Source organism: Anser brachyrhynchus (genome assembly GCF_964034855.1).
Source record: "Anser brachyrhynchus genome assembly, chromosome: 20".
NCBI classification, from domain to species: domain Eukaryota; kingdom Metazoa; phylum Chordata; class Aves; order Anseriformes; family Anatidae; genus Anser; species Anser brachyrhynchus.
Genome location: NC_137713.1, coordinates 2,336,703 through 2,361,817, shown reverse-complemented (window position 1 = coordinate 2,361,817; position 25,115 = coordinate 2,336,703). Strand labels below are relative to the sequence as shown.

The 25,115-nt window shown below is 45.5% G+C and overlaps 1 protein-coding gene across 5 annotated transcripts in view; it reads left to right on the top strand.

Annotated features, from left to right (window-relative positions):
- AATF (apoptosis antagonizing transcription factor) overlaps positions 1-25,115 on the top strand; it is a 52,923-nt gene that overhangs the window by 4,937 nt on the left and 22,871 nt on the right. For 3 of the 5 annotated variants that reach the window (XM_080563542.1, XM_080563543.1, XM_080563544.1), the window contains exons 5-8: positions 14,171-14,285; positions 14,609-14,813; positions 15,440-15,604; positions 16,350-16,433. In XM_080563542.1, the coding sequence (XP_080419668.1) occupies positions 14,171-14,285; positions 14,609-14,813; positions 15,440-15,604; positions 16,350-16,433 (569 nt within the window). The other 2 variants (XM_080563546.1, XM_080563545.1) reach the window with 2 other exon arrangements.

The window sequence follows — 25,115 nt, the reverse complement described above, 5'->3', positions numbered from 1 at the left end:
TCAAACTTTTTACTTTGGGTAGACTGCAGTAGCCAACATGTTTTCCTGTGTGGAAAAGCATTAATGGGAAAGTGGGGGCTTTGCGTTGCATGCGTCTGTAGTATTAGCTGTTGGTTTGTATTGACTTAATCATTAATTGGGTACTATGCAAACATAAAACATGAAGTGTTTCCTCTGGCAAAAAAAAACGTCTCCTACCACCCGTGTAGATATGTAAGTCTCGCTGATCTCTGTCGGCGGCCTGTCTTGTTGCTTACGCAACGTTGGTAAGCCTCAGCTCGGGTTCTGCTGCTATTTCTACTTCACATGGAGATTGAAGTGTGCTTATCAAATTTAAGTTCTATATTGGGTCTGAGAAATAATTGTCTTGGTTATTGCTGTTTGCTGCAGAGTTGGGATTCTTTCTCGAGGTGCCATGTGCGTACCAGTTTTGTGCTGGGTCAGTGACTGCAAAGATTTGCCCTAACCAGGAGTAATGCAGCATAAAGGAGAGGGCCTGAGCTGTCAAACCGACAGCAAATATCTTTTCGGTTTGGAGCTGCTTCGTCTGCTTGTTTTTTAGGATCGCTGTTAATGATACTGATCTGACTTGTTGGTTCTCCAATATGGCAAAAAACATCTGCGCACTCCAGCTGATAAACACAAAGTGCTCGGCTTCATTGTGTTATGGATCTATGTAATTTATTAATGCTCCAGTTTGTATGCGCTGCAGTGCACATTTGCTAAATTTTGACCTAGGATGGCACCAGTTATCATAAAACTGGATTAGGAACTTCTGCCATGATCAAACCTGACCCCGAATCTTGCCCCTACACCAAGTTTTGACTGTCATCGTACAGCTTATACCTGATCTGAACGTGGTGGCTAATCAGCTTATCTGGAGTTAGAGCAGGTGAGACACTTTAAAATAGAAAGTTAGCTCTGCTGCTTTAAATGAAGTGATTAAGGGAAAAAGGCGAACTCCCAGCAATACTAAGCTGACCTTTCAGTGAAATGCATGTTATTAATGTATTTAATGAGATGCATTACAAACTGCACCGAGCACCATGTTTCATTACAGGTCTAAAATGCAATATCATTAAAGACCTTTAACAGAAACAATGGTTGACATTTTGATATTTCCCATAAGCAAAATACGTCCATGAACATGGTGTATAATATCGTACGCAGTACAGCAGAGAGGTTAATCTTTCAGTTGCTCAGTACGTTAAAGGAAAATCCACCGTTAATAACTGCTCTGTGATTCCCGGCCCACCCTATTCTCATAATCTGGACAGGAAGTAGCAGTAGTTTGCGCTGATGTTCCTGATAACCCGCGTTCAGGTTCTGTGTTTAAGGTGTGAAGACAGCAAGAAAACAGAGCTGGAGCGATCTGGGCAAAGTTAGCAGAGAAAACACTTGGACTGATGGATGGGAAGTAATGAATTTAAGAACATTCTGGTGCTACTGAACTTCTTTAGTGTTTGCGGGTATTCTGTAAGGGACCACATTTACATTCCGGTTTTGTTTTTATTTTTTTAAATGCAATCTGTGTATAAGTCAAGTCAGTCACAATAGTCACTTTTATTGAATAGCACTGTTGTGGCTGTGACCTGTCCATTCAGTAAGTGAAACTAAGTTCTTTTTGAAAAGATGCATTGTAGTATGTTTAAAGCCTTTCTTGAATTGATGGACCTCAATTTCTGAGGGCACTCTCACTTTCCTTAAATCAGCTTCCAATAAAAGTTCTGGTTTTTAGCTGATCGAGTGTCTTGGTGGGTTCTGTAAAAGAAACTTTTTACTCAATTCTAAACGGTGATGTAGTGGGCTAGGTATACATTTCTGGACTCTTGAGTTCTCCTCCCCCTTGTGTTACCAGCTCGTGGGTAGGATCCCTTTCTTCAGACAGGAAAAAAATGGGAATTGTGCACAAGAAGGTTTGAAAGTCAGCAATTTGAGCGTGAGCTGAAGGCAAGACTTTGTAAATACCGAATGCTGAGGTGGTTGCATGGCACATGACGTGCTTCAGTCCTGGGCAGGATTTAGGTTAATTGTGACATTGACACTGTTTTGGACTGATGATCCTCTTCTTTCAGGGAAGCCTCAGCACTTTTTTCCAAATCCACAAAATAAAGTTGGCATGCTTTCCTGCTCTTCATTGAACAGGAGGAAATATTTTGGTGTGTAAAGTCACAGAAAGTAGTCAGTGCCAAAAATCCAGACTCTCAGTTTAAATTGTAGTCTGCTGAAGGCCAGAGGGCACAGGGAGCTCTCAGCACCCTGCTCTCTCTGAGGGCCTGTACAAGTCCCTTGCATCTCGTTAAAAGCTGCCCCAGAATGCTTCCAGCAGTTTACCCCATTTTATTTCATTCCTCGTGAAATTTCTACTCCGTGCTCACAGGAAGGATGAGGGTTTTGAAATGGAAAACAGATTTCCAGCTATTTTCCTCTTTGGTATCTCCCACTTGTGACAACTCTCCACGCAGCTAGTGGCAGCAGTGAGATTCCCTAAAGGACTGAGCAGAATGGTGTAAAGGAGCAGACAGCAATGAGCTAGGCAGGTTTACAGCCTAAAAATGGTAAGGTCGTGCATGTTTGCCAAATTCTGAAATTGGAGGTTACAGAAACTCAAGTGTTTAATTTATTTTTGTAATCTTTTATAGAAAAAAAAAAACGATACAACATGCCTTGGACAGTCTTGGATTCCTGAGATCTCAGGTTCTGGTGGATGATTTACTGCAAAATTGCTTATAAATTGAAGTAGAAAATGTTTTGCAGACCTGGCAGCTTTCAGGCTTCACACCCATTTGTCACCCAGCATTTCCCTTTGTGTATAGAACAAGAATTAATTAGGCTGCACTGCAGGAAAAGTTTATGGCCATAATTTATATAGGATGAATTTCTGTTTAAAGAGACAGCATTGCTTTGTTTGCACTGTCTTACTTTTTCTTTCGTTCTTTTTTTTTTAATCTTTAATTATATTCCAGATATTTTTTTTTCCGGTGTCCTTTTTACATACAAATTGGAGACCAAACTGTGATCTTGGAGCTCATGTTTATTCCTGCTTTGCATCCATGGAGAAGGGCTGAGTGGTCTTTTAATACTGAAATCACAGTGGCTGCGCTCTGAATGCAGCGCAAATTTTTAATGCACTGCACACGTGAACTCCCACAGCTTACGTTCCTGAGGTGCTGCTGCCTGCAGTGGTCTGTTTCTCCAAGATACATTTGTATTCTCTTGCACCATGTCTTCTAGTCTAGTCCAGGGCTTGAGATGTTGCCTCTGTTTGGGGTCTTGCACGTTCAATTAACGTTTTTCATAATCAATGCAAGTCAGAATTTGCAATCTGCTCCTGATTTGCACATTAAAGAGACCCATTAATTAAAAATTCCAATCCCTGGCATGTTCCCGCAGGATCCTTGCATTATTTACATAGAAAAAGAGTGCAAGGTGCAAGTTTCTGTGCTGTGTCTCTGCACAGATTGCATGCCTGCCATTCATATTTCTGTGTATGTTTTCAGAGGGGGAGAAGGTTAGAAGCAGATCTCATGAAAATGCCACAAAAAATTACCTCAAGGGTAAGAGAGAGTCAAAGCTGGGGTGGAGGCAACGGTGGTGAAGCCATGTCCAGTGTCAGGAATTAAACAGTTCTAGGTCTGGGGCTTGTTACGTTAAACCTTGATTCAGTAACAAAAAAAAACCACACAGCTAATTGAGGGGAGGGGGGACAGCCGGAGCTTTAAGAAATGATCTCTCGCCATCAACAAAGGCTGGAAGCTGTTGTGTATGCCCTGGATAGCTGGGGTTCCGAAAAGGGCCGTGTAGCTCTGTTCTAGCTACTTTAGTTGCTGTCTCTTTACGGTTATGGTTAAAAACACGTGGCTGGGGGTGTTTCAGTGAGTAGTACTTTGAGAGCGATACTTTATGCTTCACAAAAATAAAAAAGAAATGGGAATAATGTGTTATTTTCAGTTTTAGTTGGAGGGGTGAGTGAATAAAAGCATATGGAAACCCCCGTGAGTCTTGCAGAAGGCAAGATGCTGATGGACATGGCCAGGCTTTAAAGTGATAAGTAGTTGTCTATTTTTTCATATGTACATCCTTTCACTTCCCAAGAGTTAAATAGGTCCCTGAAATGCAAACTACCAGTTCAATTTTTTTTTTTTTTTGTCTTTGACTTGTCTCTCAGTGGTCTAAGAGGAAATCCTGGAGTCCCAGGTTTCTCCAGTGTAAGCTCAAGATGAATCATTTTGAAGAAAAAACAGGTGTGGTAACAGGTAGACGGGCAGAGTCTGTAAGAATGAATTTGCTCATGAGAGGAACAGAGGCGGTGACAACAAATATTAACTGTTATTTACACTTTGTAGAGCTGTGGAGAAGTTATGCAAAGGTTTGTGATCAATAAGAAAATAAACCTGAATAAAGTGAATCAGATAAAAAAAATCAAACGAAATGCTCCGCGTGCTTGCCAGGCCATTATCCCCAAACCTGCTTGGGTTATTAATGTGTTCGCGGAGCTGCAGCTCTTTCTGCCTGGCAGCGGCCTCAACTTTTCAGCGCAGCGCCTTGTCTGCTGCACAGAGATACGAAACTATGTACAGCTCTTAAAATTTTGCTGAAAATTGTGTACCTTTTCCCAACTCACAGCGACGCTGGGCTCTTAAGTTGAGCTCTCTGTAGTCCGCTGTGTACCTTCTGTTCCTGATGGCTGTGATGTTTCTCTGGGTTGTTCGTCCAGGGACATTTGGTGTGACCAGGAGCTAGTGGCACTGCGTCCATGCACAGGGTGCAATGCCATTATTCCTTGTGTGTAAGGGTGGTGCATAAGCTAGAAGAAAACCTTGTTGCCCCCACCTTACAGCATTTGCACAGTACCCTTCAAAGTCTCTCCAGAAGGGCTGTGTGGCTCGGTTGCGCACAGAGCAGAGCTTACAGAGGAGACGGAGTGCTGACGGTGCCGCGGTTAGCGCAGCTGACTGACGGCAGTGCTGCAGAGCACGAGGAGGCCTCCCTCACTCCCCAGCTGCCTGCGCCCTGCAGGGGGGCAGTGGCACGGTGCGTTTTGCCTCACGGGGAAGTGAAGTCTCCGGATGGAGACCGCTCCTTTTGGTACTGCGCAAGTAGTCCTGGCAGCTGGCGCAGGTGTGGATGATGTGTTTCTGTGTGACCACTCTAGGGGTGCGGTTAAACCTCGAAATGGGAAATGGGAGTTGCTGCCTGACCAGTGGTTCCGAGCCCTGCCCGTCTTTGTCCATACCGATTTCGGACTGCACAGTATTGGAGCACGTGTGCATTTTAAGTTGTTCAGTATGTGCTTTAATTGCCGTGCTGTGAAGAAACTTTGTTCAAAAGAAAGACGTGGAAAGCTGAGAGAAGGGAGATGAGTGTCAACTCCACGTGAAGTTTGCAGCAAGCAGCTTGCTCCCCATCCCCTTACTGCAGCCAGTTTCTGCAAGTGGAGCCAGTTGCTGGAGAACCGACGTTACACATTGATTTGTTATTCCCTGAAGGCAGTATATGTATCAGGTGCTGCGAGCCAACGGTTGCTATTTAATTACATTTTATTGAAAAGTGGAGCTAAGAGGTGCACTTACAAAATTTTGCAGGACTCGGCTGTAAGGGGCTGGGTGTTTGGCACCTTCTGGGAAATGAAGGAGAAGCTGGCTTCTTGTTCCAAGCAGTGCGGTCCAGTCCAAACGCTTCAAAATGCTGAAAAGGGACTCAAAACAGAAGGAGAGATTCTGTTTGCTATCTGTTTGGTTTATCTGGTGGTATTTTTTATGTTCTCAGTGTCTTTAATGGAGGATTTTTGCTCTATTCTATTACTCCGATTCTTATCTTTTTTTAAAATACATTTGCACATACATATATGTATTCTCTACAGCATCCATGTAAGTCATGTCCAAGAAGGTGACTAAGCGTTGGCTAACTTAGAATAAGATCAAGTTTGCTTTAGATCCCGGAGAACCTGGTCCACATCCTGTAGGAGAGGCCGTGTTTGACGGAACGTCCTCCTCTCCAGCTGTGCTGCGTGCTCTGGGGGGCTCGCCCTCTGCCCTGCTCCCCCGCTGCCGTTGGATGTCATTTTCATGTCTAGTTAGAGGCAGGGCATCGTGTGAAATGTGCTTTATCGATGTAGGCTTGGGATTTTTCGGAGAAGCCTGTAGGAATCAGCTGCCAATAATTTTGTCATAATTTTGTTATCGTGGATCACTTCTAACAGTGAGATGCAGCCATGTGGACATCTGGAGAGGATAACGCCGAGACACGGGGCAGGGTAGGTGTCACTGGGGTGTGGGGAGGAACTGAGGCGCACACAGATTATGCAGTTTCCAGAGGCACAGAGCAGTTACAGGATTAACTGGTGCTAGGCAAGATCGTGGACTTAAATATATTCTTGCTTTGAAGATTTTACGGGGAGCCTGCACAAATGTGTGAGAGCAGAACTGGGTTTCAAGCCCGAGTGTAAATTATCATGATCAGATCTAGCCCACTTAAAACTGGTAGTTCATTTTAATTGAATTGTATTAGACTAGACACTTTATGAATACAAAAGCATCGTGCTTGTCAATTCATGCAGGGTTGAATTTGATTTAAATGGCTGTGGATGCAGGTGTCCCCAAATTTCACCTTTCCTCTCTGATCTAATGAAGAATCTATTCAACTCTTTGTGGGACTGAGCCAAAGCCTGTTGACGTTAATGAAGACTTAACTCAACTGAAATAAATGAATGAATCAGGCTATTTTTTTTTACTTTCCGTTGTGATGATCCCATGCTTTGGAGAGCTTTTGCATTCTGCATGTGTGGCAAGAAGAAAGAGGGAAGAGATACGAAGTGCAAAACTTTAGACAAAGGCGCAGGTCGCACTTGTAGGGCTCAGTTGGGCAGTGGGGGGTGAGGGGTTGTCCATGGCAGTCCCAGTGCAAAATTTGGGCTGTGCGAGATACCAGGGAAGTATTTTATGGCCTGTCCTTACTGTCTGTGAATCATTTGGCAATTCTGTGTGGGAGGTAGCGGAGAAGCACAGGCTATTTATTGAACGTGGAGTTCGGGGCTGTTTTCAGAGGAAGAAACACTTGCCCTTCTCCGCTGATTGTCAAGGCTGTTAGCCTGTGGTGTTTCGTCTTTTTGAGCAGAATTTGTGTGCGCTTCCCTTGTATAGACGGGCTGAAATTGAAATGCTCCCGTTTTATAGGTTATCTCCGTAGCCATATGTGTTGGACACTGTTAGTGTTTATTTTGAAGCTGTCTTAAATTCTCGTGCGAGGACTGGTAGGAAAGTACGGAGGTGTTGGCGTGATACACCCCAACTCCAGACCATGGGATTACACCACGCTTCAAGAACATCAGATGGGTTTGCCTACACTTGAATTTCTCAAGATAATTAATAGCTAATTAAATTGAGTTCAGCTAAATACTTGTGCATGTTGGTCTGTGTACTGTACAAACAAGGTGCAGGGAAACAAAGGCTTGCGAAGCATCCAGACGAGCATGTGCAAATGTCAGCTAACTCGAATTAATGGGCAATTGGTTACCTTGAGATGGAACCTCCCTGCTTGTCATGATAAATGTAATTAATGGCGCGGTGTTATGTGGGGAGGTCGCTCTGGATGGGCTAACATTCCCTTCTGGCCTTAATATCTAGATAACTGAAATTTCACATTTCCTCTTCCGTTCTCATTCTCGCATGTGTACTTGGGGACTCCTGCCTGGCAGAGACTGGAATGCGTGGTGTCAGCCTCTTTACGTTTACAGTAATGTAAAACATCAGTTTTTATAAATCTCATTTCTGCACGCCCCGTCCCTCCCTCCTTTGGGCTGATAGCAAAAGATGACGGTTGAGGCGAGTCAGTAGAGCATGAACTTTGTGGAGGGGTTTCTGTCTCTGCTTTCCCAGCTCTCCCCCTCCCCCAGCCCCTGCTAATAAAATCCTTGAATACCAGGCCTTTTCTTCCGTTGTAGCATCTAGTTATTTTCTTTACTTTTAGCAAACTCATCTGTGTCTGATCCTGTTGTTCTTACTGTCAAATGCAGTCATATTGGAGTGAAAGGGAGCAATTGAGCACCTTCTGCAGCTCTGGGAGTCTGTGAAAGCAGTGCGCAGGATTGGCTCCTTTGTGCTGAAGGAATAAAATTTTCCCCTCTGCAGAAACTTTTGCATCATTTGCATTCCAATGGAAGCAGCAAATTGGGCCTTTGGTCTGGAGCAGACCTGTTTATCGCAATCAGCAGAAAAGCCGGCCTTTTTCCTACTCTGTCAGTTGATAAGAAGCCAGGAACTCGGTGTTTTGGGAAGGGTGAAGGGAGAGGTACTCCCATTATTTCCCAAAACAACCTGGACAGATTTACAAGTGCTTTGTGCTCGGCTTCAGCTCGAGTCGATGAGAAACGTACAGGTATCAACGTCGCCTTTGAAACAATCCGATAGCGCTCTGCTGCCACAGGAGCTAGCCTCCAATTCCGCCTAGGCTGGCCCCGTAGCTCCTGTCTCTTAGGCTTATTGGGAGCTTTGTACTTCGTACATCATGCTTCTGGGGCACTGAGGCACACGAGGGTGCAAATCTGAGGACCGCCTGCTGGCAGCGAAAGTCCTGCTGGTGCACGGCGTTCCCTGGCAGTCGGTTCTGGGGTGGGAATACCAGCACGGCTGTCGTCCAGAGCCCCGTGCTCGGGGGTGCGGCACCTGCAGGAATCCCCCCGCCTCTCCCAGGCTACCAACGCTGCTGTGCTGGTGGGAATACAGAGCCAGCTCCAAAAGTACCGCTGACAGACTTCAGAATTATGATACAGTGGAGCTCTGGTGTAATTCTTTGTTGAAGAAGTTAGAGGCCTAAAATGTTAAGGCTTATTGTTATTCTGAGTTGATAATCTCTGCCTTGCTTTAATAATTTTTCCTCATGCCTGGATAGCCTGCGAGTTGCACAATAATCACTCACACAGCTTTGTAATCAATGCCCAAAGTAATAGGATTCCGCTGGCCAACGGCAATTAATAAATTTGTGTCTTTTTTAAAACACTAGCAAGTCGGGCCTGAAATACGACTGACTGGCTTTCCTCATTTGCATATTTATTGCAGTGGAAAAATTCTTGCCGAATGATTGATGTTGAGCCTGCCTCTTGAATTCCAAACAGCACATTATTATGAAATGAAAAATGCCGGCCATACAGTTGATTAAAGTTGAAGACAGTGGAATCGGTGTTTTTTAAGATTGTGGGAGAATTAAAGGCATATTTTAATAGATGTTGACAAGAAGTGAACTAACAAAAGCAAAGCAAAGGATTTGCTTGAAAAGATTTAATCAAACGTGTTTCTTGGGGGATTAATTGCTGGGGATGACTAGTGCAAGTGGCTGGCTTGTGGATTTGAATGAGAAGTATTGTTCTCAGGCCAGCGTATCGAGTGCCGTTCTGACCTGTAGTTTAACTCCTGTCCCCCGGTCGTCGGAAAGCAGGGAGAGTTCCCCCTCTTCATCTGAGCGTCGGGATAAACGCGTGTGCCCGCTAACGATACTTTGCATTACGTGCAGCTATTAAAATAAAGCAGGTTGGCTTCGCCTCCTCGTTTACGTTCGCGTAGCGTGGCAGCGTGCCGGCACCGCGCGTGCTGGGCGGCGGGGACGCGGTCACCTCCGGCGGGGGAACTCCGCGGTACCGCGCGGCTCGGCTCTGCTCTGCACGCCTTGGTCCAGCTGCGAGACGTGGCCCAGCCTTCCATTTGGGTCCTTCATACAGCCTGAGGAGGTGCGTGGAAAATTCAAAGCTCACGTGCCGACAGTATTCCTGTGATGCCAGATCCTCAGGTTTAATTGAGGGGAAAAAGTAGTTAATTTCCAGCTTTGGTGCGGGCTCTGAATTTCAGCGGCGTCCTGTGCGGGCGGTGCTTGGCGCTGGTCTGTGGGGGTATTGGCACAGCGGGGGCCCCAGCACCCCGTACTGGTGCACAGAAACAGGAGGCCCAGTGAGCAGTGCCCGGTTCTTCCAGTGCCTGGTTCTTCGGCTCGGCTGTGGTGTCATCACCAAAGGCGGTGTTTCCCACCCTTCCCTTTGGGCTGGGGAGGGTAAACCTCAAAAAAAAAAGCAATGTTTCTCTGGCTCAGGGCTCTCTTTTACCCGTGAGCTTCCAAATGCCGTTTGTTCCCAGCTGCCTTTCCCAGCACTTCTCCTCCTGCACTCAGTGGGATGAAACCCTGGGAGTTTTGCCCCAATTTTCAGGATTCCGTCCCTGGCTGCCGCACTCTGTGCCTCCGGATGGATGCACGCGGCCGGGCAGGGAGGAGCTTGCCTGGTGGAGCACTTTTGGGAATCCCACTGGTGGGCTCTCTGCGAATACCTTTGAAAATGTGCCCTTGAGGCACCTGCTTTTTTTTCCAGTGACTCGAAGTGCCTCTGCGTGAGGCCGCTCCCCGCTGCTCCCCGCCAGCTGCTGCTCTCCGCAGCTGCTTGGCAAGATGAAATGAGACCCCATTTTTAGAGGTCAGGGAAAGGAGCGCCAGTATTTTTCTGCACGGGAAGCTGCCTTGCTGCAGAAGGGCCGGATTTACAGCGACGGGAGGGTCTGGGGGCCGTCACGGTCACAAGTCCCCGGCGCTGGGGTTTCGGCGGCAGCGCGGGTGCCCTCCGTGTGCGGAGGGAAGGCGCGTGGTGGGGCCGGATCCCTGCAGCCAGCCCCATACCAGGGGGGTGCCAGCGGCAGAGCAGGTTTGTCTGTAACCCCTGGCATTGACAAAATTGATTTTTGTGGTTTGAGAGCAGTAGGACAGATTTCATCTCTGGTGGGTCTCCTGACACTTTGATACATGGCAGTGCTGTCCCTGGATGGAGCTAAATACTCCAGGGCTACTTTGTGACGGGGTGAGGGGATGTATAAAATGAGAACGTATGAGGGAGTATTAACAGAAAGGCACGCTGTGATTTACTGATACCGGCTCCCAGCTTTCCTGCGGGATTGATATGCTGTCTGCTGGGTCGGGAACAACTTTTTCACTCCTCTGCACAAAATGAAGGGGCTCCCGTGGACTCTTCAAAGTGACTCCTACAAGTGAGCGTCTTGCCACAGCCTCCCTGGAAGTTACGGCCAAGCCTTGCGTGCTGCGTTCTGGTAGCAGCCTGCAGGGGGATCCGCTCAGCGCCCCTCCTCCTTGCCCAAAGGGCAGTTTTAGGAAAGGTTTCGTGGAAGGAGGGGGGCACGTTGTCCTGGGGCTAGGTGGCCTCTCTGTGCGTGGAATAGGAACTGGCTGGGGGATCTTAGTTTCTCACACCGAACGCCATAAAGGGATCCAGCTGCTTTTGCTGTGAGGGAAGTGCCGAGCCACCTGTCCTCAGGAACACAGACGGACGTGCCGCAGCAACTCCTGGAAAGGGAGGTGGTTTGAGGTTTGTCCCGCTGACGGTTTCCGGACCCTCCTAAGGATGGATGGTAAAGGCGTGAGGTGTGCCGAGGTGCTGTGGGCTTTGTTCTGCGAGCGGAGCAGGAGGCAGCAGCCTGGTGGTTCTCAGACACGAGGACTGCTGGGTGCCTGCCTTAACGCACCGGTGTGCTCGGCAGCTCCATGTTTGTGACTTTTCTGTTTAATTGTCTGTTTCAGATGAGGAGCAGCATTAAAAAAAAATTATGTGCTGGGGGGAGGAGGAGAGCAGGAGGGTTAGTGCCTGGCTTTCCTTCAAAATGACAGCGTGCAGCTATGAAACAGTTTGCTTTTACGCTGCCTTCGTTCACAAGTGGGTTCGGTCTTTTCCCCAGCGCAGGCGGTGTAAAAGCAGATGAGGGCATTAGAGGGAAGAGACAGCGAGGAGACTGGGAAGCAAAGGGTCCCTTCAGGAATTAGCTGTGAAATGGGTAGGGCTGGGCTGGAGGGGAGGAAGGCAGGGAGGGCGACACTTGGCTTCTGACGTTGGGTTTCCAGCACACTTAAGCACCCAACAGTAACGGCGAGAATGCCATCCGGTAGCGCTGTTAAATACCCAAGAATTGAAAGCAGGAAATTACCCAGCTGTAAGAGGCTCATGATGAAGCCACTGCCTGTAATAATTAGCCCCCCCACCTGGTTAGACACATGGCCGTTGTCTTCCCTGCCCTCTCCATCCCCTTCACTCCAAATAAAATTGCTTCCCGTCCCCACTTGTGTTGGGGTCCGTATCTCAGAGTCTGGGGGAGCCTGAGCCTGTCTTTATTCCTTGCCTGCTTGCCGTGGCCCTGATACACCCCAGAAGAGCTGGAGTGCTACTCCACTTGTAATTGACAGGATCAAAGCCGCCTGGGGTGCATTAGCACTGCTGCTGGAGGGTAGGCAGCGGGTAGAAAATAAACAGTTTGGGAAGCTCTGGGGACGTTTAGCTGTGTCACAGGCAGTCGGAAGGATTTTTGCTGCTGTAAGCTGTGCAGTCAGGGTGGGGTGGGGGGCACTTCTCTCTGCAAATGATGCTGTAGCTCAGACACGTACAACAAATGCAGTTTTAAGGGCTTTTGTCTGTCTCGTAGAATTGTTTTGATGCTAGCACGTGGCTGTTTTACAAGTACAGCGAACCTAATCTGTTAATGGGTTACAGAGAAGAGCTGTTGGAACGTATCTGTGAGGAACCGTGGGCCGGGGGAGGCTGAGTCCAGCTGCTGATCTGCAACAAAAATCTGAGAGCGTCTTCTCCTTGACAGTCCTCTTACAGAGGCCAGGCAGTGATTTATCTGAGGATGGTGACAACTAGGCAATATCACAGTGGTAACATAAGAGAGATTGAGACCTCCGAATGTCTGCGCTGATTTCTTCTTGCACCGTCTACGTGTGGCTGGTGAAGATTTGCTGTTCGTTCTACTCCAGACAAGGCACTGTGCTGTCACCAGCGGTCCTGTGTCCCCGTGGGGACTGTCTGGGTGCCTGGGGAGGGAATCCAAGCCTGCGCAAGCACATCCTGCGAGAAAACAGAGCCCGAAGTGCTGTGGGCTGCAGTCCTCCAAGTGGTGCATTCCTCCCCCTTTCAGTGGTGCCTCTCTGTAAAAAAAAAAAGGTACAAAAAAGTACAAAAAAGGCAATTTACCCACGTCAGGTAAATAGAAATCAATCTGTGAGGTTGGGTTTAGGTTTTTGGATAGAAGCGTGCTCAGTGTTTTTACCTTTAGGAGCTGACCCTGTGACCGGTGGGTGGCAATGTACAGAGAGTTGGCGCGGGCCTGGACAAGCACTTGTTTTATAGCAGCGTTCTGCAGGGAGGCTTGTTGGTTGCCACAAAAGAGCTGTTTTTGCAGAACAGATGCTGCAGCGGTGTGCAGTTAGCCCTTCCCTACAGTCAGCTCGCTGCGTGTCCGCGGAGAACATGAGGTCGTTGAACAGAGATGGTTTGCTCTGCGTCCACACAGATACAGGAAAATTGCCGGCTATGAGAGCCTTCGGGTAGGCAGCATCAGAACTACCGTCAGGATTTGTGGCCTGCATTTCTGCTTTTCTGATCAGAATCCTCTCATTAAACTTGCCAGGCCATTGTTTAAGTTTGCCTCGTGGATCAGATCTTGCTACATTTAATTTTACTTACAATCTAATTTTTATACCTCCTGCGTGGTGAGCACAGCGGCACAGAAACCAGCAATAGTCACAGCCCTGCAGGAGTTCATTTTTTCTTCTTGCTCTCCCTCCTTCTGCTCCCTATAGCATGCACGTTATGTACAAGAAAGAAAAGGGAGAGGTCAAGCCTAGATGGGATGTGTGTGTATACATTTTCCCTTGTGCTGTGTCATAATATTTGACTGGAGCTGGCATCTATCACAAAACACAGGACAGAAACGAGTTAGTCAGCAAAAAGGTTGTTGTCGTGTGTGTGTCGTGAAGCCCTTCTGCACACATTACTGTGTTTCTTCAGTGTGTTAATCCTGTAGGCTCTGCAGGCTGCGTGTTTGTCAATGAAACATTAGATCAGTATACTCCCGCTGTGCAGCCAGGCAGAAGTTTAGAAGGCAGTCCTCCCTCCCTCCCTTCCTCCCTCCCTTTTCAGAAAAGAAGTGCTCTTTCCTAGTGTGGTATTGTTTGACATTAACAGTTATAAATCAGCTTGAAGTTAAACTCACAACTCTAACTGCTTAGAGAAAAACATGCAATTGGACGCGCAATAGCCGTGGCAGAAATTCAGATTTGAGCTGAAGAAGCTAGGTCTTCACCAAAAGCACGGATTTGTGGAAAATCCTCACGTGTGTCTCTTGTTCTGCAGGCTGTAAAGCTGTGGAGGCGTTGCTGAGGGTACTAGTGGACCTCCAGGATGAGCTGCTTTATCAGTACCCAGGCACGAGGCACCTGGTGGATGGAAGACAATCAAAACCTGAGAGGTGAATACAAAACAAGACAAGACCTTTCTGAATCATTTGCTGTCCAACTAAGCAGGAAAATACACACCTTTCTTGACTTCTCATAGCTTTCTCTGCTGTTCTCTCCACTGATGTTGTATCTGGGTGACAGACATGCTGGACAAACGAGCATTTACATCCCCTAGCCTGTTTTGTAATCTCTGACAGTGGAGAAGGGGCTACGCCGTGTCTCTTCCCCATAAGTATCACCAAGGAGTGGAATGAGCGTGAGTTGTAGTGGAGGGGCTGTTAAGAATTCAGATGTTGCTTTACACAGGGTGTTTATTTTGTGTGTTTTCTTCTAGTGATGATGAAATTCCCAGCAGTAGTGATGAAGAGCGAGTGGTGGAAGCTCAGGAGAAAAGGAGGCGCCCCCCCAAGCGAAAGCTGGCGATGGAGGACTACCCGGACTTCCTCGCCAAGCGGTATGCTGACTTCAGGACGTATCGGAACAGCATCCTGCAGAAGTGGCACGAGAAGACCAAGTTGGCATCTGGCAAAATGGGCAAGGCAAGTCTCCGTGGTACATACTTTTCTCCAACCTTAGTGGAGTTTGGAACAAATCTTAGCCTTCAGATTTCAAAGATTTGTTTTGAGGGGATGGGCAGGAAATTTTTTTCTCAGGGGCAAATGGTTTCCCAAAGTTTTTTTACTGTCCTTTCATGTAGTATTGGTTTTCTCCCATCTCAGCTTCGCTGGTCTCTAGCAGCAAGAAAGCTCTTTGAAAATGCCGTGTTGCTGATAAGCAAGCCGCTGGTGTTTTACCACAGAACTAGTAGGGGTTTCTATGGCCCACCTTCTCCACAAAGCGTATACTTTAATACAATGGGTAATCATTTCACCCTAATATCCCAGGTCTCCTAGCGTCTGCAAGTTAATATGAATCATTGAGAAGTTCATCTGAACCAGAACGACAAAAGCATTTTATTAGGCCAGGCCTCGGATTGCCTCAGGTTGGGAAGGGAAGGAGAGAGAGAAACAAATAAAAAAATCCTAGCAAAAATCCTGCAACAAAGCCCAAACCCCCTCCTCTTGGAATGCTCTCTGCTTATCCACTGACATGGAAAGATAGAGGAACACTGCTGCCTTGAGGAAAAGCTTTCTGCATTATCTGACACTAGTTAATGTTGTTGCAGGGTTTCGGTGCCTTTGAGCGTTCAATCTTGACTCAGATTGATCATATTATGATGGACAAAGAGAGGTTACTACGGCGGACACAGACCAAGCGATCAGTGTATAAAGTGCTGGGAAAGAAGGAACAGGAATCTCATCCGGTCCCTGAATCTTTGCCTGAAAATTCGGTAAGGGTATTTTGTTTATGTAACTCATCCTGTGGAAGCAGTGAAACTCTGCAAAACAATTAGCTCGAGCCTTTAGCAGGTAATATTCTTGTTTGGGAGAGATTTATGGAGGACCTATCTGAGTGTTGATTCGTGTAATGTAATGGCTAACAAAAAGATGTAGACATTTCAATTCCATTTTTATGGCGTTTGCATTATCTCCTGTGCCAGTTCCTGACAGGGGAAAACAATGTTTGGTCTGTGATTGTGCTGTAGGAACTGATGGTCACTAAATCAGCTTCTTGAGGCAGCAACTGCAAAACTTTGTTTTTACTCTGGAGTTTAGAGTCTTTAACCCAGAAAATCATACTGCATGTAACCTATGGAGTATGGTAGTGGTATGTCTGTTATTAATTTAGTATTTAAGAATGAATAAATACTCGATTCTGAGAGATCATGTAGAATTACTGCACTTGCAAGATATATTTTTGCCATTACATTAAAAATATCTGTAGTATTTTGCCAGAAAGACTTTGTATAGTCCTATTTATTTCCCAGTAAAGGTATCATAAATCTATTTTGACATTGGCAGCGTTTCTGCCTTGCCTTTAAATGTATTCCTAGTCCTTAAAAGCTTGTTATGATGGGAGCTTTTCTCCATTTTTTTGGATCTTCAAGTGTTTACAAGCTGCTACACATGAACTCATCAGAGTTGGGGACAGAAACACGCACGTGCGAGCCTTCAGTATTTCCTTTGTGCTTCTAGGAAGTCCTTCCTCAGACTGATTCCAACAGGCACCTGAAGGACATAGATGAGGAAATATTTGATGATGATGACTTCTACCACCAGGTAAGTGACCATAAATCTGTGTTGGTGTTATGGCTCCACTTTTTAACATTTACCAAACTAATGCAGTCAGTTCTGTGGTCTGCATTTCTCTGATCAGTGAAGCTCAGTCGTCTGTCGTAACATCTGAAGTCTCTGGAGATTCCTCCAAGGATTTCACTCTCCACTTTCAACGCAGGGCTGTGTGAGCAAGCAAATTTGTGTTGTGGATGTAAACTTAGAGCCATTACTGGAACTGCTGTGCTCAAGTGAGTCGGGGCTGCAGGATAAGGCCCGTGTCTGTAGTTCTCACTGGTGAGCATTGCTACACAAGGAAAAAAAATCACTGAATTCTCCAAAGGTGACCGTTTTTCTGTGGGTAGAGTCCAGTTATGAAAAATGATTCGAGTAGATTCTCAAAAGCACCTCAGTTACTCTCATCTCGACCTAAATCATCTCATCTACCTACAGGATGAAAAAAACTGCAGGGCTTCTGTAGCACTTTTCTTGGAGTTGTGCCAGGTTGGACTGGGGCCAGCTATTCTTTTTATTTGCAGAGTTCTTAGAAATGAGCAATCTGCACCAAGCGTGTGGAGGCTGAAGCTTAGGGAAACCTTGTGTTTGTAATTTATTTAATAAATGACAGTGCCAGCTTTATAAAATACTGAAATTGCCATATGCTGAGGAGTATGATTCACTGTAAGTCGTACCCCAGTGCATGAAAAACTAGCTTTGCTCTCATGATCTACGGAACATTTTAACTTCAGGACTAAACAAATACAATTATATCCTTAGAAAGGCAGAAATTTCTGATCTGAATAGTTATTAAAGTGGCGAGCAAAGTGTTTAGGCGGTGGAAAAGAGCTGTTGCCATGTGGCTGTGCTCTGATAACTGATCTAACCGGGAACATGCAAATACTTTCAAAATTTGGGATTTCGTGTTCAGAGCCAGGACTAAAGAAGAACAAAATGACACGTTAAGTTGGTGGTTCTTGTCTGTGTTTTATGGATAGGAAATGCAAGGAAATTCAATGCAGCCTTTTTTTCCCCTCCAACAAAGTTTTCAGCACTCTTCCAACTACTACTGTGGTTGAAATGTGAGAACATTTTGCAGTAGATCTCAACTAGTGTAGAATGAGGGCAATTCTAAAAACCTGCTGAGCGTTTCATGTTTGCGAGGGACCTACTCAGGGCAGGCTGCCTCAGGGCCCGGAAGGTATTCCACGCTAGCTGTTCTCCACATCTGTGCACTTCTTGTGAAACACCTCTGCCAGTATCGCAGTGAATCGAGCAGCGTTTCAGAGGTGAGCGAAGGTGTTGGCTTCATCTGCGTAGGCTTTAAAATGGAGACCAGAGAGTGTGTGGTGTTGGCAGCAGGGGCTGAAGAGACCAAATCTGTTACGCAGAGGGATAACACTGACCTAGAACGTGGGGGCCAAGTGGACCTGAAGCCCAGCTTTGAGGTTCAAGTGGACCGTAAGAACACAGAACTAATTAAGGAAGTATAATAAAACAGTGAAGTGGTCAAGGAGAAATAGCTGTGATTGGCAGTCTTTGGACCTGTGCTTATTGGCCATGAAATGTTAAATTTTTTAAAGAAAAATAGCAATAGATGAATGGTCCATCTTCCTTTTTAATAACTTTAACTTCGATAAATCCTTACTTCAGAATTATGACTAGTCACAGCTTAGCTTTTCCCCTCACTGGTTAATTGGGGTGCTGGGGTTAATCTAAATTAAAACTTAAACTAATAGAGGTCATTGAGGGAAGAGAATCACCTGAGTAAAACAAATGGCTCTGCCAGGCACAACTGTGTCTTGGCCATTTCCCAAGAGGGAAGTGGCAGCAAATTGGAGTTGTTTCAGCATTCGGGAGAGGTGAAGGATGGGTGACACTGGCTTAATGTGCGGCACCTCCGGAAACATTCCAGATTGCATTCCTTGCTGTACCAACTGCTGCCTCCCGCGCGCGCTGAATAGGAGCAGGACCAGCCAACAACATCTGGCAGCACAGCAAGGAATGGGTGCAACTTTCGAAACCCCATAGACTCTAAATATGGTGCTTAGCCTGGTGGAGGCTTTAATCACTTACTACACTTTGGCAGCGGGCTACGACAGCTTATCCTAGCCTCGTACATCACGCACAGACATCTGCTGAGCTGCGAGGCAGCTACACATTCATTTTCCTTTCTTGCCTTTTTTTTTTTTTCCTTCCCCGTCCCTCCCTCCCTTCCACCCTTCTCCTCTCCTCCCGTCCCCAATATGCTTCTTGGGAGAGATGATCTGTAAAGATTACTGCTTCATTGTGTGCAAGCAATTGTGGGGATGCCAGCCCCTTGACAGACACCGCGCAGCACCTGTTCCACTGACCTGGTTAATTTCTTCTGTTGAGTGGGATTTGGCAGAGATTGGAGCTGAAGCCAATTCAGTGATAAGGCTAAAGAAAATGGCTGTATGTTTTCTGTCACCTCCCAATTAAATTGGTTTCATAAAGTGCTTTCCTTTATTTGTCAGGGTGGTAAGCTGAAGCTGAACATTGCATTCAGAGAGGGTAGAGTGCATTACAATGGAGCGCTGACAATACGGAGAATGTGTTTTCTTTCACATGGGTCATAACTATGCAGTGCTTTTGTGTGTGCGGGTGTGTGTGTGCGTGCATGTGTGTACACGTATAAATAAAATGTAGAAGGGGAACTCATTCTTCAGGAGCAATCAGCAGCAATGGCTCTGATTGCTGGAGCTAAGGTGCTCAGAAACTCAGCATAATCCTTATCGCAAAGACTATGCGTACGTTTCAGTGGGTGCTTTTTTCTTTGTATTTGCATTTAGGTACGGACTTGCTTAGCATTGCTTTAATTTTTCTGAAAAACACTTTATAATCATTAATTTTGATTACTATTTATTATTGAATAGTATGATCTATTAAAGGTAAAAATTTGGATAAAGGGCACGAGACACCAACTTTCGGTATATTTCAGTGTGAAATTAAGTAATTAAAAATGAATGAGATCTGATAAATGTGCACATGTTAATTAAAGTAGCTCTACTGTTGTGTTAGAGATTATAATCCAGAGCTCTGTAATCAGAGGGAAGCCAGAATTTTCTTGACTAGGTCTGGTGCTTGCTGGAATTCACCACGTGGGGCTGGTGGAATTTTACAGTGGTTCTGGATTTAACTCTATTCTATTTTACAGTGGTTCTGGATTTAACTCTGTTCTCACGGCTCATCCCACTTCATCTTTCCTCACATTCCTCAGTTGTTTTAGAAGCAGTTACAAGGGTTCTTGTGGTGGCCCCTGTGGAAAGGTAATACATGGCCAAACGGAATAATGCAAGTGCAACATTTTTAATGTAGGTTGCACTGGATGAGCATAGTTAAATTGTTTCAAAAAGATCCTCATTAGTGACAGCAGTGGGAGGCTGAACCCCATTTCATTTTCTTCTAAACTCTCGGGCATACATGGTTTTCAGGAAGGAAAAAGGCTAAATTTTCAGAAGTCATATTTATGTAGAATTCTTTACAGCTGATATTACAGCATTAAGACTTAAAATTCCAGCCTGCTACCCGAGAGCTGCTGGTCTGCCATGCTACAGTGGAGATTTTATTATTAGTTTGAAATACCCTAGTAAAGGAGAGTGGAAATTGGTTTATTTCCAACAGGAATTAGGTTAGTGTTCATATGCGAAGCGTTCCACCGGTCGCAGCTCTTCCCAGAAAAAAAGTTCATCACCGATGGCAGCAGGTATGCCCAAAGAGAATTAGGAATATGCATAATCCCTGCTCCCTCCTCCCCCTGGTTTTGTTGTGTTGTATGTCACCTCTTTTTATAATGCCATCAGTCATGTCTGTGATGGCCGCAACTTCCAGAAGCTGGGCAGAGCTGGAGCGGATGGGGACTTGGAGTCTTCCAGCAGCGGTGGCAGCAGCCTGTGGGGCAGGGCTGGCGCGGCGCTGGGGAAGACTGCCTTTCTTCAGCTGCTGCCTGGTGCGGAAATGAACTCTTGGTGTCTGGGATTTGCTCCCGGGGTGGGTGAGCTTACGTAGTAAGAAGAGTCTTGCTCCATTCCTTGTTTATACCGTAATTGTTTAGGAAAAGAGTTGATGTTGTAGAAAACTCTGCTATGAGGCCTTGTAACTTTATTTTTGTTCCTTGTAGGGTGGCGCTGTATGTGCCTGCCCACTTTTCACACACTCTGTGAAAGATGGGGTTTTCCAAAGTGAGGGAGAGATCTGGCTAACTTTCTTTTTCCCAATTTAGCCTTCAGAATTCCTCCTTTAATCTACGTGACCACAAAACGAATCTCTGACTCTTGTTTAGATACTTGTAGCTCAATTTGTTTCTCTGCTGGGCTGTACATCTTCCCAAGTCACAGCTTTTTAAAATTCTTGACATCCCTGAGTCCCAACCAAGAGTAGGCCTAAAGCAGTTGCTGGGCACATACTGTGTTTTTCTCTCTCAGGTATTTGATAATGCCATAAACAAGTAATTACTAATCTAGTGAACTATTAAAAGTCGATACTGGTGAAGAATAGAGAGAAGACTGGCTTTCTGACAAGCTGGTTTACCTTAATTAAACTGGTGAGTGATTAATATGGACAGCTGATCTTGTGTCTTTAATTAGATGCATTTAGAGTTTTGTGTGAGTAAGAGATGTCTCGAACCATCCCACAGGTTAATGGCAATACAATACTCTTATCACAGGCATGTATCTTTCAAATGGCTGGGTAGATGGTTAATAACACGTTTTAAAGCTTGATTTGAAACGTCTCTTAATGGGATATCAGAAAATACGCAAGTCAATGCCTATTTTATACAAAGCTGAATTTCAATAAAATATTTTTTAAAAAGTGACTGTCCAGTGATTTCACCTCGCAGGTTAGATTTTTACATTATAAGTAGATTACAGGAAATTATATATCAAAAAGTGTTTTGGGGAGGATTTAAGAATGCAGTTTGAGATGCAGTACAAATTTCCTCTGGCACTGCTAGAAATCCGAATGGTGTTAAGCTGCTAATATGTGGCAGCTCGAAAGAGGAAAAGAAACGTCTTGTTTCTGTGTCAAAGCAGAATAAAGTGTAAAATCTAAAGAGACTTGAAACAGAAGCAACCTTTTCATTGTTTATGCTGTTTACAATAATTGTACAGTGTATATGTATGAAAAAGAAGGAAAAAATGACGTGATTTATCATGTCTGTCCAAAGAATAAAGAAGAGAAAAAATAAATCATAAAGTATTGAAATTACACTGATAAAATGCAGCTCTGACAACTTTCTGTTCAGCAGTGGAGTGACTTTGCACTTTTACCACTAAAGAGGAAAAGCAGTTGGTGTTTGTATTCTTATTTCTTCACTTGGACTTGGCAACCTGTGCTCAGCTTCTGTTTTGATTTCTTACAGTGGTTTTGTTTAAAAAAAAAACTGCTTTTTAAAAATGATTAGAAGATAACTTAATGATAACACATTTTTTCAATGTGACATGTAACATTGCAGCTCTCTGAGACAGGCTGAAGGTAATTTGCCTGAGCTTTTGAAAGGATTTTGTGTTAAAAGACATCAGGGCGCCGTGAGTAGACCTTCATGCCACAATAATTGTTTGGTTATTGTCTCCAGTTACAGATGCACACTTAGCTAGAAAAGCCCACAGAGGTAATTTGCAAATATTTTAGAGTTCCTCACTAATAAACAGTGTTTTTTTTAGCTAGGGGAGTGACAGTGCTCTAATAAAGGTGAGCGGCTGCTGGTAAACCTGTAGGCTGGGTTTCTCACGTTTTCTCCTTGTTTCTAAATCCACGTATAGTTGCATCTTTTTTTGTTTCTCTTGCTTTCAACAAACGACTAAGCTGGCAGAAGCTGTACAAGGTTCTGCTTTCCCGTTGCTCTGCACAGTTGTTTTAAAAAGAACATTGTTGGCCCCTCGTTTGATATTACTGGTGTGGGGAGCCCAGCGGGGCTGCTGTGACTTCCTCGTACAGCAGCCGGCACAACGACCGGGCTGAGACCACGTCTCACCTCCCCTCGTACCTGACTCGGTGAATTCAAAGCCGGCGGCGCCACTTGCGAGACAGAGCAGGTGGCTTTGATGCACGGTAGCAGAAATGACCCGTGCCTTTACTGGCTTCTCTGAAGACTTGAATAACATCAGAGAAAAAGTGTTTCTTTTGTTCCGGTTTTATTTCTAAGGTTTGTGAACTAAGCTGTTTCCTGTGATGCAGAATAGATCAACTTTTGCAAAATATTAATTTGAACTGGTCTGTGAGGGCAAAGAAAAGTCTCTTCTGTCACGAGGCGTATTTCAGCTATACTTAGCTCTTTGTCTCAACTGGAAATTCTTAGGGGTCTGCAAATCAGAAAGGTCAGCAACTGTAGTATTAGAAACACTGATAGATAGTGCATGAAAATGAGACCTAACCTCTAAAATGAAAATTGACCTCTAAAATGAGAAATGAATCTCTATTACCCTTGAACAACACCCTCATGGCATTGCTAAATCCCTCCAATTTTGTACGATGTACTGCGTCTCTTAACTAGCAGAGAAAGGGAGGCCCTTTAAGGTGAATTCTTTAGAAAGCACACATCAGTGACTCCAGTGTAAATTTTAACAATGGCTTTGGTGTCAGCGCAGGTGGGTGAATACAAGCTGCTTGTGAAGCTTTCGCCTTCGGTCACATCCTGTGGGTACGTGGCGTTGCTCTTTGTTAGCAGGTGCAGATGTTAATTCCTCTCGGGTGCTCCGAACACAGGAGGGCGAGTCAGTTCTGCTCCTGGCCCAGCGCTAGCGCTGCCTGTGGCCTTTGGCAAGCCACGCAACGTGTGTGCTTTTCTTTACGTGTGTGACAGGTAGACCCTGGTTTTGACCAGGGAGTCTGATTTGCTTGGGTTTAATAGGATTTGCAAGTGCTTGTTGATACCTGAATAAAAATTTTCTCTGATGCAAAGCTTTGAGTTCGGAAACGCGTGCACGCACTCATGGCAAGCATTGCCCTGTCATTCCCGAGACAAACAAAACTCACACAAGCAGCTTTCTTTGCTTTCTTCCACTTACCGCTGCCCCTTGTCCACTTTGCCCATAGTTTATTCTCCTGGTTCCTGCTTTTTGGAGCCGGTAGTGGAGCTGCAGGCCTCCGGATCTGCAGGTAGGCAGTTGTGTTTGTTTGCATGGCAGAGTGAGCTGGGGTTTCTGAAGTTCCCACAAGATGTGAAGAGGTGAAGGAGGGAAAGCAAAAAAGGGATACGTTTCAAAACACAGCCTTTTGATGCTGAAATTGCCTAACTCCAAACTCTGTCTTCACACATCAGGGCTTAATTCTGATAGTGATTTACTTACACTTCCTAGTTAATAATTAGACATTGGGAGACACCATATATCACTCCTAATGGAATATATGGGGTCTGATGAGAGTTTTCTGTTTTGACTAATAAATTTAAACCAGAATCGCCAAGCTTAATGAAATATTACAGCTTCGGAAGTGTTTTAAGTCTTGTGCTGTGAAAACAGTGTTACTTTATTCAGTAAATGAATTTATCATTCATTCTGTATCCTGAGCCCTAGCTGGCTCTGGAGCATGGGCTGAGTGCAAGACGCTGAACTAGAAAGCGGAAAAACTAATCAAATCCTTAAAGACCAAAGGCAGCGAGGCAGGTCTAGACTGACTTTTTCAACGGTAGCCTCTGGCTACATCCACTTTTATTTTAGTAACCATTGTTAGCGTGATTTATAACTTTAGCTTTAAGACGTACGCTATTTAGATGTAGTAAGATGCTTCGCAGCTTTTATTTCTCTTTCCTAATTTCCCCCTTCTCCCTGCTCTTTTTTAATTCCCCCTCATCCCTGTCTCCCTTCCCTCCCCCCAGCAGTGTCCCCAGTCTTGCAGGTGACGCCGCGTTGAAAGAACATTTCCCTGCTGGCCCCAAGGTCAGCAAGGCAGAGTCTGCCCCAGCTGCGGCTGATGTGCTGCTGGCCTGCTCAGTGCCGAGGAGACGACTGTGTGCAGGGCTTCGCCTCCTGCTGGCGCACAAAGCTCTCCCCTGCTAGCTCTGGTGAGAGGATGCTCTGAGCACAGAGGACGTGTCCCCAGCGAGTAACGGGACCGTGCTGTTGCCCTGCCAAGCAGCACACAGCTCAGCACCTCGCAGAGCTGTGGACAGAGCTGTAAGACCTGGCTGCCACCGCAGAAGGCGTCCTGCTGCTTAGCCGAGAGTGTCACGACGCGCATGGTGCCGTGTTCTGTGCCTCGGCCGCTGCCATCACAGCTCAGCAGTTTTCTCCGTGCATTGCGCCAAGGAAGCAAGATAAGAGGTGCCAGTAAACACATCTTATTGCCGGTACAGGAAGAAACACTAAAATGTAGCAGCACCATTTCTGGCTGCTGTTAAAACCCTCCCTCCCACCTTGCTTTTGACAGCATATTGACTAGAAACCAAGATCCCATTTCTGCTTAGCCTTAAGGGCAGCTGTTTACAGAGTAGCAGTGTTACATAGGTTTACTGTGTCGTATGTCTGTGTAACACTGGATTTGGATCTTGTATTTAGCTGCCAGAAGTGACTGTGATGAAGTGGGAGAGATAAACTGATAGATTGTGTGCCAGAAAGATGTTGGGAATCAATCAGATAAACAGGGCAGAGAAATAGCTTGCTGTTTTCTAGTGATAATAAACCAGAGGCCTCTGTTCCTGGAATTCTTAAATGTAATTTCTGTAGTAATAAT